Here is a 12,322-nt window from a genome sequence, read left to right as displayed (position 1 = left end):
TTCTGTCATGGTCTCAAGGGGAGACAAACACGAAATCGTGTCTACTGTTGGAGCTAAAGTATATATTTTAAATACTACACAAAACAAATCCATAGATGTCAATTTGGTTCACTCATGAATAAAGTGCTGGATAGTTTGAGTAAAGGGTTATTAAATAGACCAGAACTTTACAATTTATTAGGCCTATGTCCATACAGCTTTAAAGTCATTATTTGGTGAATTAAGTGGATCCTCCCATTCAGAGAGATGCAAAACATGTTTACTTATGCAAATGTTGATGAACAAGGGGGAAATTATGAAATTAACACACATTTAAATACAGGGTGGATGGGCTGCTGCAAATCAGTGAAGGGGTGTATTAATCATTAGTTAAAACTAGTGTATCAGACAAATGCGGGTAGGTCACTCCATTTCGTTCCGTTTGCTTCCGTTTAAAAAACGTTTTGCAACAGAAGTCGTGTAATGAATACGTTCCATATCTAGGTCTACACCTATGTTGCGCAATGAGTGTATGGACTATCAATATGGGCTACAGAAATGCCTTTGCATTTGGCCTGATTTATATCGCCGCATCGTGTGTAAAAACGTTTTTTTTCATCATCTCAAATATGTCTTGAAAGGTAAACGTTTCTAGTACCGCCCAAACACACCGGTGAATAGCCAACTCTGAATTGAGTCGGGGCGGGCGTCAACTTGACGATGAGGTAACTTTGACTGGGAGGGGAAATCAGAGTTTGGAACAGTGGAACGGGGTCCGGAGTACAAGAGTGCGGAGGTGAAAAGAGCGTTGTGGCCCTAAAGTAAGAGATTTGATTAGCATTGATTTATTGACATGTTTACTTTTCCAAAGCTGTATCTGCGTTTAACTGAATCCTTGCATAAATGTTTGCGCTCATAGAACAGACTTAACAGGTTTGGGGAGTAACGGATTACATGTAAGAGATTACAAAAACTGTCCTTGTAATCTGTTACCAACAAAAAATATTGTTACCAGATTACAGATACTTTTGAAAAACTAAAAGATTGCTTCAAGGATTACATTTAAATTCAGAAAGGAGGTTTGCAAAAAAACTATTTTTGACATTTCTCTGTTTTCTCAATGACATTCAAATCAACATTGAAAAAAGGCACACATTTAGATTTGTTCCACATGAGCGAGTCTGACCACAAATCAGATCGCGGGAAAAGCGCAGGAGTAGGCTACAGTCCAAGGTATGTCTTCCAATGGTGCGACTGCTGTCAGCATCCAAAGATTATCCAGTTTGAATAAACGCTTGGAGGTAAAGGATGACAGCAGTGTAGTCTACGGCGATACGGATATCACTTATTATTGATATCTACATAGCGCATTAATGTGAATCACACTGCTGCTCTCTCATTTAGCTATTTGCGCCTCACGGATTGTGGTTGTTGTGGGTGGCTGTTCACAAATCTAAACGTGTATTTGAACCCGATAATGGTTGAATTCAAGAACTTTAAGCTGCCTATCAATCATTGTTTTTGAAACCAGTGGACAGCCAGTGATAAATGCGCTCTTGCAACAACTGCATAGTGCGGATCCCACCCTATGGAATAAAAATAGTTTCCCCCCCCCCATAGGCCTAATGGACACATGTTCAAACTCTCACACTTTTGATAGACTTAAAGGGGCAATCTGTTGTTGATACATCCATTTTTTGACTTATAAATGATGAGCTCATGAGCTTAGTTCAACTTTCACACTCGATGAGAACCCAAAATATAACCTTGTTTTTATCCAATGTTTGTAAACATTGTAAATGTAAACAAACATTGTATAGCCTCATAATATGGTTAAAACAATAATTTTGATATCATTGATGGCCAGTCCTTGCGTCCATAGCTCTGTCTATTAATCTGAGATTGGTTACATTTCTCCAGGCCCATCCCTCAACGATTTTGTTATTGTTTCATCTGTGGATTTGCCCTTTAAACTGCTATCAAGATATCAAAGTGTCACCAACAAAAAGGTAAACAATAGGCCTATAGCAAATGCAGCATATGGCATTAATTTTTCACACGTAAATAGTACTTTTCAGTAGCGATCAAAGCATGCCATTCCATGAGCGCAGCATTTCTTTTTCAACTCGAATCAATGAGCCCAATCAGTCCTCCATGACAACAAAATCATAAACAACAGATTGGGCTGGCTAATAAGTCCTTAGTTTTGGGGTTATGCTCAAGCAAAACAATTTGGCTAATCTATACTTCCATATTTCCAAGTCCTATTCTTGAAGATCAAGGGGTATAACATTTATTGGAATGACTGGAATTCTGATAGACTTTGGTTTTTAATGTAAATATATAATTTAATCATATTATTATATGTAGTGGGGAAGAGATGGGTTAGAAGAAGCCAACATAACCAATCCATAAAGTAACATTTAACATCAATATATGGCCAGCTATGTAAACTTTAACATTGATTTATCCTGCAATAGATGTCGTTCAATAGGTAACATACATTTTTGTCTTCTTCTAATGCCTCTTAAGGGGAAAGTAATCTAACAGTAACAGAATGTAATCAGATTACGTTACTGAGTTTGGTTAATCCAAAAGTTACTTTACTGATTACAATTTTGGAAAGCTAACTAGTAACTGCAACTTATTACATTTAGAAAGTAACCTATCCAACCCTGCAGACTAATGGGTGATACCTGCATGCTCTGAATGATGTAGGCTATGGAATACATTTTTACATCTGGTTAAATCCACACCAGTAATAGTGATTTGTATGCTACTGAAAATGTGTGGCGTGTAATTCATTAGAAGAATCAAACATAACGCAACAACCTATTAGATTGCAGGTGCACATGGCCTTTTCCTAATATGGCCAAGAGGAGAAGGGGCAGAAAATGACCTGACAGTCTCGTGATTGGAAATTGCTGAAGACTTCCTATCGACCACCATACCAGTGGTGGAAAAAGTACCCAATTGTAATACTTGAGTAAAAGTCAAGATACCTTTTTATAGAAAATAACTCAAGTAAAAGTGAAAGTCACCCAGTAAAATATTACTTGAGTAAAGGTCTAAAAGAGTTTGGTTTTAAATGTACTTAAGTATCAAAGTAAATGTAATTGCTCAAATATACTTAAGTATCAAAAGTATAAATCTTTTCAAAATCCTTATATTAAGCAAATCAGATGGCACAATTTCCTTTTTGACATTTCTTTTTTAATGGACAGCCAAGGGCACACTTCAACACTCAGACATAACATAATTTGTGTTTAGTGACTCTGCCAGATCAGAGGCAGTAGGGATGACCAGGGATGTTCTCTTGATAAGTACATGAATTGGACAATTTTCCAATAGGATCCAGCTGCGGCATCATCTCTCAGAGCAGTCATCCCTCAGGGTCTCTATGCTGCCACATACTGATATGTCATCTCTCAGTGCAGTGCAGCGCTCAGGGTCTCTATGCTGCCACATACTGATATGTCATCTCTCAGTGCAGTGCAGCGCTCAGGAAAAGTGAAGGCGTCGGAAAGAACCATATAAGGAGAAGTGCGGATTTTGAAAGGAACCATATAAGGAGAAGTGCGGATTTTGAAAGGAACCATATAAGGAGAAGTGCGGATTTTGAAAGGAACCATATAAGGAGAAGTGGGGATTTTGAAAGGAACCATATAAGGAGAAGTGCGGATTTTGAAAGGAACCATATAAGGAGAAGTGTGGATTTTGAAAGGAACCATATAAGGAGAAGTGTGGATTTTGAAAGGAACCATATAAGGAGAAGTGGGGATTTTGAAAGGAACCATATAAGGAGAAGTGGGGATTTTGAAAGGAACCATATAAGGAGAAGTGGGGATTTTGAAAGGAACCATATAAGGAGAAGTGGAGATTTTGAAAGGAACCATATAAGGAGAAGTGCTGGAATTCCATAACTGCTAGAACAGCAATGATATTTCAATTATTATTATTATTTAAAATACATACATGGTTACCAGTAGGTAACGTTCAAAGACACAGCTCACAATGAGTGAATAGACATTATTGGGGGATAACTAAAATTCCTTACTGTCACCTCTGCAGACCATGACTGACTTCTTGAGTGGCACCTTTCGAAACCCACACTTCTCCTTATATGGTTCCTTTCAAAATGTCCACTCCTTTCAAAACCCCCACTTTTCCTGAGAGATGACATTGTAGACCCTGAGGGATGACTGCTCTGAGAGATGACATTGTAGACCCTGAGGGATGACTGCTCTGAGAGATGACATTGTAGACCCTGAGGGATGACTGCTCTGAGAGATGACATTGTAGACCCTGAGGGATGATGTTGCAGCACGACCCCTCCAATTTTCCAGTCCTGCTAAGCATTCAAAATGTAAGAAGTACTTTTGGGTGTAAGGGGAAAATGTATGGAGTAAAAAGTACTGTATATTATTTTCTTTATGATTGTAGTGAAGTAAAAGTACTTAAGTGGTACTTTAAAGTATTTTTACTTAAGTACTTTACACCATTGCACCAAATATACCTGTTTCTAGCTTAAAATGAAACGGTTTGAATTGTTCACAGCTCATTTTATCACTTCTACCTGCCTACAAAAGCATTTTTATCACATGGGGAAAATAACACTACCAACCAGTAGGAATCATTCACATGTCTAATGTTGATCATGCTGGGTGCTGTAAAGCTCTCTGCTATATTCTGATTCTGCAGAACTCAGGGGAACTCCTTCAGAAACAGCAGCATAAAGAGGTAGGCTAACTCAGGAGTAAGAATGATGTGTGAGACACCGGTCAGGGAGGATGGCACAGTTACAAGGTCAGCTGAGGTAAGCCATATCCACTGACAGAGCAAAACATTATCTTCCTCCTCCCCATATAGGAGTTGGTTACTACACTGAACAAAAATATAAACAACATGTAAAGTGCTGGTCCTGTGTTTCATGAGCTGAAAGAAAAGACCCCAGAAATGTTCTATACGCATGAAAAAGCTTATTTCTCTCAAATTCTGTGCACACATTTGTTTAAATCCCTATTAGTCTGCATTTCTCCTTTGCCAAGATAATTCATTCACCTGACAGGAAGCTGATTACACAGCATGATCATTACACAGGTGCACCACTCTAAAATGTGGTGCACCTGTGTAATGTGCACTCTAAAATAATGTACTTTTTAGGCCACTTTGTACCATAAGCCGCCTCCAACGTTGTTTCAAAAGATTTGGCAGTACGTCCATCCAGCCTCACAACCGCAGCCCACGTGTATGGTGTCGTGTGGACGAGTGTTTTGCTGACTTCAACGTTGTGAACAGAGTGCCCATTGGTGGTGGTATTATGGGCAGGCATAAGCTACGGACAACGAACACAATTGCATTTTATTGATGGCAATTTGAATGCACAGAGATACCGTGACGAGATCCTGAGGCCCATTGTCGTGCCATTCATCCGCCACCATCACTTCATGTTTCAGCATGGTAATGCACAGCCACATGTCGCAAGGATATGTACACAATTCCTGGAAGCTGAAAATGTCCCAGTTCTTCCATGCCCTGCATACTCACCAGACATGTCTCCCATTGAGCATGTTTGGGATGCTCTGGATTGATGTGTATGACATCGTGTTCCAGTTCCTGAAAATATCCAGCAACTTCTCACAGCCATTGAAGAGGAGTGGGACAACATTTCACAGGCCACAATCAACAGCCTGATAAACTCTATGCGAAGGAGATGTCTCACCCTATGCTGACTGGTTTTCTGATCCATGCCCCTACCTTTAAAAAGAAAAAGTCATCCATGACCAACATATGCATATCTGTGTTCCAAGTCATGTGAAATCCATAGATTAGGTCCTAACTAATTTATTTAAATTGTCTGATTTCCGTATATGAACTGTAACTCAGTAAAATCTTTGAAATTGTTGCGTTTATATTTTTGTTCAGTATATTAGTTTGGGGAATAAAGTGTGTCCTAAGAGGATGAAATCTGAGTGGACTCTACTTCCCTTATAATCTGCACCTTTTAAGACCTTGTTAATTGGTTACATTACGTGTTTATCTATAATCAACAATTTATAGTATGTGTAACATAGTCTTTCTTGTTTATATAGTATGTTGGCTCTTTTCACGTGGACGACTGCTGTTTGGACGATCAGATGCAGCAGTTGCACACACAGCTAAAGTCTCTCAACGTAGGTGCTGGTAATGACAGGTTAGAACACAGCAGCAGTACATGAAAACACATTTTGACTGTTCATGACTTATTATGGTGGAGATGTGGAATTTCTAGACAGCCCGAAGGCAAACACGAAAAGCTTTGCCTGAGGTGTTGAAATGTCTTTTTCACAGACATGCAAGAAAAGGAGGTCTGTGTCCCTTAAATTTTCCATCAAAGGGGTGAAGATGTATGATGAAGATGAGACGGTAAGAGTTTAAATTCCAGTCTTAAAAGTCATCAACATAATTTGTTTCCTTTTGTGAATTACTTTCCTCTTCCTTGTCTGTAGACCCTCCTCATGGCCCATGCTCTACGAAGGGTCTCCCTTTCCACTGCCCGCCCCTCGGACGCCCAGTTCGCCTTTGTTTCCCACAACCCCGGTAGCCCTGATGCCCAGCTATACTGCCACCTTTTCAAGGCTAGGCATGCCAGAGCAGTAAGAACCTGCATTGGATCTTTATCTCCCAAGATCATTGTCAACAAAATCCCTCTGTGTGTCTTAAGCTGCAGTTTCTTGTGTCTGATTTGTGTCTCTGTTGGTATGTTGTTTTCTCCCAGGCCCAGTTCCTGAACCTGTTGCTGTGCCGCTGTTTCCAGCTGTCCTACCTGGCAAAGCACCCAGAGGAGGCGCAGGATGAGTCTGTCGGCCCACTCCCCAGCCGTGCCCCCTCCCTCCTCAACCAGGGCTTCCCTCTCAGTGTCAGTGCCCTTGTGTCATTCCGAAGGGCCCCCACTCAGGGCTTACTCCCAGGGGAAAAGGTCAGGACAAACATGTGTTTATGTTTTAACTGAATTGTGAAAGTATTATTTCACTGTGCTATTTTTATTTGCTTTGCTGAGCCCCGTACATTTTGCTGGCCTAGCAGTTGACCAGTTAATACTTCCTATGGGTCTTTATTGTAGGTCTTCCCATTGAAGAACAACGGAACAACAACTGAGGAACAACCAAGCAGCCAAAAGGAGATCTTCACCTCCTCTCCTTCCCTGGTGCGCAAGAGAGCCATCCGCAACAAACTACTGCGCTCAGGGGCCTATCGCTCCCTCACTTACAGCCCTCACAAACAACGTCACCTCCAGGATCAGCTAAACTCTCCACAAGGTGGGCCAAGTGTGCAGAGAGCACTTTCAAGAGTGAAACAATTCATTAGGTAATGTTGAAATAATTCCCTAGAGGGACCTATTGGAATGGAATCATCACAAGATGCTAAGGAATCTCTCTTCTTGTGTGTGAAACAGGAAAGGGGCAGGACAAAATGCCATTGAGGAGAGCCCGGGCCCCGAGCCTTGCTGAAACAGAAGAAGCTCTGGCTCAAGCAGTGTGGTGTTGGGCTGGCATTGCCACGTGAGTCCTCTCTCTTGCATTTACCTCACTCACACTGATGCTAGTTTCTAGTGTATTTTATGGAGTGTTCACTTGACAGTGGTGTAAAGTACTTAAGTAAAAATACTTTAAAGTACTAGTAAAGTATATTTTTTTTGGGGGGGGGGTATCTGTACTTTACTATTTATATTATTGCCAAATTTTACTTCACTACATTCATAAAGAAAATAATGTGCAGTTTACTCCATACGTTTTCCCTGACACCCAAAAGTATGCCTTACATTTTGACAGGAAAATGGTCTAATTCAAGCACTTATCAGGAGAACATCCCTGGTCATCCCTACTGATTTTGATCTGGTGGACTCACTAAACACAAATGCTTTGTTTGTAAATTATGTCTGAGTGTTGGAGTGTGCCCCTGGCTATATGTACATTAAAATGAATATAATTATAATTGGGCCTTCTGGTTTGCTTAAAATAAGGAATTTGAAATTATTTATACTTTTATATTTGAGCAATTCCATTTACTTTTGATACTTAAGTATGTTTTAAACCAAATATTTTTAGACTTTTACTTACAGTGGCAAGAAAAAGTATGTGGACCCTTTGGAATTACCTGAATTTCTGTATGAATTGGTCAAAAAATCTGATCTGATCTTCAGTCACAACTATAGACAAGTCACAACATTAGACAAACACAGTCTGCTTAAACTAATAACACACAAACAATTATATGTTTTCATGTCTTTATTGAACACACCGTGTAAACATTCACAGCACAGGGTGGGAAAGGTATGTGAACCCTTGGATTTAATAACTGGTTGACCCTCCTTTGGCAGCAATAACTTCAACCAAACGTTTTCTGTAGTTGCAGATCAGACCTGCGCAATGGTCAGGAGGAATTTTGGACCATTCCTCTTTACAAAACTGTTTCAGTTCAGCAATATTCTTGGGATGTCTGGTGTGAACCATTCTCTTGAGGTCATACCACAGCATCCCAATCTGGTTGAGGATCAGGACTCTGACTGGGCCATTCCAGAAGGCGTATTTTCTTCTGTTGTAGCCATTCTGTTGTTGATTTATCTCTGTTTTGGGTCGTTGTCCTGTTGCATCACCCAACTTCTGTTGAGCTTCAATTGGTGGACAGATGGCCTTACATTCTCCTTCAAAATGTCTTGATAAACTTGGGAATTCATTTTTCCATCGATGATAGCAAGCTATCCAGGCCCTGAGGCAGCAAAGCAGCCCCAAACCATGATGCTCCCTCCACCATACTTTACAGTTGGGATGAGGTTTTGAAGTCGGTGTGCTGTGCATTTCTTTTCTCCACACATAGTGATGTGTGTTCCTTCCAAACAACTCAACTGTAGTTTCATCTGTCCACAGAATATTTAGCCAGTAGGGCTGTGGATCATCCAGGTGCTCTTTTACGAACTTCAGACATTTTTTTTGGACAGCAGTGGCTTCTTCCATGGTGTCCTCCCATGAACACCATTCTTGTTTAATGTTTTACGTATCGTAGACTCGTCAACAGAGATGTTAGCATGTTCCAGAGATTTCTGTAAGTCTTTAGCTGACACTCTAAGATTTTTTTTTAACCTCATTGAGAATGATGCGCTGTGATCTTGCAGTCATCTTTGCAGGACGGCCACTCCTAGGGAGAGTAGCAACAGTACTGAAGTTTCTCCATTTATAGAGGATTTGTCTTACAGTGGACTGATGATCATCAAGGCTTTTAGAGATACTTTTGTAACCCTTTCCAGCTTTATGCAAGTCAACAATTCTTAATCTTAGGTCTTCTGAGATCTCTTTTGTTCGAGGCATGGTTCACATCAGGCAATGCTTCTTGTGAATTGCAAACTTACATTTTGTGAGTTTTTTTTATAGAGCAAGGCAGCTTTAACCAACATCTCCAATCTCGTCTCATTGATTGGACTCCAGGTTAGCTGACACCTGACTCTAATTCGCTTTTCGAGGTCATTTGCCTAGGGGTTCACATACTTTTCCCAACCTACACTGTGAATGTTTAAATGATGTATTTAATATAGACAAGAAAAATACAATTTGTGTTTATTAGTTTAAGCACACTGTTTGTCTATTGTTGTGACTTAGCATTTCATCTGATCTTCATCTATGACCAATTTATGCAAAAATCCAGGTAATTCCAAAGGGTTCACATACTTTTTCTTGCCACTGTTAGTATTTTACTGGGTGACTCACTTTATATTGAGTAATTGTCTATTAAGGTATCTTTACTTTTACTCAAGTATGAAAATTGAGTACTTTTTCCACCACTGTCACTTGATGAGAACTCATCTGAACTGTCAGTGGTCTCTAAATCCTTATCATGTGTTGCAGTGACAGCAGCTCCTCCCTGCTTGCAGAGGATGTCCTGGGGTCGTACCTGCTGTGCCCCCATCCTAAGAGACCTGGCTGTGGCTCTCTCATAATTCGTTTCTCTTCTGGACTGGTCACCCACCTAATAGACAACACCTCCAATGGGAAATACCTGCTTGAGGTGAGCGGTCTTGTCAATTATTCATATTTGACTTGCTTTTAAGTTTAATGTATTTTCCACTAGCAATGTAGTAATTAGTATTTTTTATGTTGTTATACTAGAACTGCCACATAGAATTTAGCACCATTGCTGCCTTGATAGAGCACTGCACCGATATCAAGGGGGAGCTGGACTGTCCGCTGAATTGTGCCCGTGTGAACCACTGCTATGAGTGGGAGGAGAATGTTGCTAAGGCACTGCCTTTAGCCTTACACCAAGGCCTCAAAAGAAAGAATTCTAAATATACTCAGAGGAAACAATGGGTTTAAAAGTAATTTCTGATCATTGGATTGATCAATATATCCCATTCTCTAAAAGACACTGACCATATGTTACACTGACACCTTAAATATAATATAATTAACTTGCATGCTTCACTTTTGTTATTGTTTTCAGATTTCTGATAGAAACACAACTCTAACTATCAAATTTACTTCCAGCAGGTGAATTGAGATAAGTAGAGTAACATTTTGGCACTTAGCCTCTGGGATGTAGGGTTGTTTTAATGTCAAAAAGCTATGTATGTTTGAGTATATTCTTCTGTGTTTTAGCTGCACCTACTTTACTTCACCTACGTTTGAATTATATTATTTTAATACATTTTAATTATTTTAAAACGTAGGAATATTATGTGTGTGTTTGTATAGACTATATAGGGACATTTTTTATAGATTTTGCAGACTAAGATTTTTTTGTACATTAACTCTGACTCATGCTAAGCTGTCTTTTTGAATTTGTTTTTCACTGCCGTCTTTTAAAGTGTTCTGTGAGAACTAGCAGTATTTCTTCATTTTGATTACAGATAAATGTACTTGCTGAACACAAGTTTATTGTTGTGTTTTATATTTTTATGCATAATGCATTGCCATATTGTATACTGTATACCAGGTATTCCCAAACTGGGGTACGCCAAATAAAAATGTAATTCACATATTTAAAAAAATACATCTTCAAATTTTCAAACAGTCCATTTATATTTTCCAACGGGGCTATACATTTGGGTGAGGTCTTTTTCTCGCCTGAGTAGCCTCGTTTCACTGCCAAAAATAAAATGAAACCATCTAGTGTTCAGAGAAATAACAACACAATGTCAAATACAGGTAGCCTAGTCAAATAATTAACATCGAATCACATTAACCTTTACTCTCTCGCGGGAATTCCAGCTAACCAAACGTATCTGCTGCTCATTCCGTTTGCTTGAAAATTGATAAATGGTAAAAAAAAAAGTAAGGCCCTCATCCATAGAGACGTATACCAGCTCTACAGGCAGTACTGCTACTACCTGCAGTACTACACCTGCAAAAGTCGACTACACAAGTTGTTCTGCTTCCACGAGCACATCCAATGCTAGCATCAGTAATTCTACATTTGTTGTTAGCCCAGCTAGCATGGACACTTACAGTTGTGAATCTGATGCAGCCGAAGAGCTACTTCCCCCTTACCCGGGAAAGCACCGAACAACAGACAGGGACGTTGGACCATTGAAGAGGAACAAATATGATGAGAACTACATTGATTTGGTGTTCACTTATATTGGGAGTAGTGCCTTTCCTCAGCCACAGTGTGTTATATGTGCAAAAGTACTATCTCACAACTCAATGAAACCTTCACTCTTGTGCAGACATTTAGAAACAAAACATGCCAATTTGAAAAATAAGCAACAGGAGTTTTTTGAGAGAGAATTAAGACGACTTTCGAGTAGTAAGACATGTATACAAGCAACAGATATCATTAATAAGAAGGGTCTAGAAGCGCCTTATATGGTGAGCTACCGAGTGGCTTGGACAGGCAAGCCCCATACTATTGTGGAGGACTTAATTCTTACTGTTGCTGGGACAATGCTGGTTGGAAAAGGCAAAAAAAACTATACAGACGATGCTTTCATCAAACAACACTGTTTCACGACGCATCAGTGACACGGCAGGAGATGTTTTGAAACAATTACTGCTTCGCATACAAGCCAGTGAATTATATGTGTTACAGCTGGATGGGTCAACAGACGTGGCGGGCCTGGCACAGCTCCTGGTATATGTCCGTTACGTTTATGGGGGGTCAATTAAGGAAGACGTCCTCTTCTGCAAACCACTGGAAACCAGGACAACAGGAGAGGATATTTTTTAAGTACTGTACAGCTTTGTGACATCAAATGGTCTTTGGTGGTCAAGATGTGTTGGTATCTTTACTGATGGCGCAAAAGCCATGACAGGGAGACATAGTGGAGTGGTAATGGGTGTGCAAGCAGTTGCTCCCGACACCACTTGGGTAA

The 12,322-nt window shown here is 39.9% G+C and overlaps 1 protein-coding gene across 5 annotated transcripts; it reads left to right on the top strand.

The window, feature by feature from the left end:
* Positions 1 to 400: 400 nt before the first annotated feature.
* Positions 401 to 10,873, top strand: LOC106582994 (SH2 domain-containing protein 5). Of its 5 annotated transcripts, none has more exons than XM_014166682.2 (10): positions 401 to 800; positions 4,655 to 4,795; positions 6,072 to 6,152; positions 6,310 to 6,384; positions 6,468 to 6,614; positions 6,737 to 6,937; positions 7,082 to 7,277; positions 7,415 to 7,520; positions 9,858 to 10,017; positions 10,119 to 10,873. In XM_014166682.2, exons 2-10 carry the CDS (start codon positions 4,742 to 4,744, stop codon positions 10,323 to 10,325), a joined length of 1,227 nt encoding a protein of 408 aa, XP_014022157.1. In that variant the 5' UTR covers positions 401 to 800; positions 4,655 to 4,741; the 3' UTR covers positions 10,326 to 10,873. The 5 variants fall into 5 exon arrangements, with proteins under 5 accessions (XP_014022157.1, XP_014022160.1, XP_014022156.1 ...); XM_014166685.2 differs by having other exon boundaries at positions 402 to 800; positions 4,681 to 4,719; XM_014166681.2 differs by having other exon boundaries at positions 402 to 800; positions 4,681 to 4,795.
* The last annotated feature ends 1,449 nt before the right edge of the window (positions 10,874 to 12,322 follow it).

This window comes from Salmo salar, chromosome ssa22, assembly GCF_905237065.1.
Source record: "Salmo salar chromosome ssa22, Ssal_v3.1, whole genome shotgun sequence".
Classification (NCBI taxonomy): Eukaryota; Metazoa; Chordata; class Actinopteri; order Salmoniformes; family Salmonidae; genus Salmo; species Salmo salar.
The sequence above is the reverse complement of the archived record's forward strand: the minus strand, read 5'-3'. Positions and strand labels throughout refer to the sequence as shown.

Bases quoted from the DNA above. Each gene is read 5' to 3' on its own strand.
- LOC106582994 (XM_014166682.2), top strand. From the start codon at position 4,742: ATGATGTGTGAGACACCGGTCAGGGAGGATGGCACAGTTACAAGGTCA. The intron at 6,938-7,081 runs GTCAGGACAAAC...TCTTTATTGTAG, and splicing joins GCTTACTCCCAGGGGAAAAG to GTCTTCCCATTGAAGAACAA. The intron at 7,521-9,857 runs GTGAGTCCTCTC...CATGTGTTGCAG, and splicing joins TGTTGGGCTGGCATTGCCAC to TGACAGCAGCTCCTCCCTGC.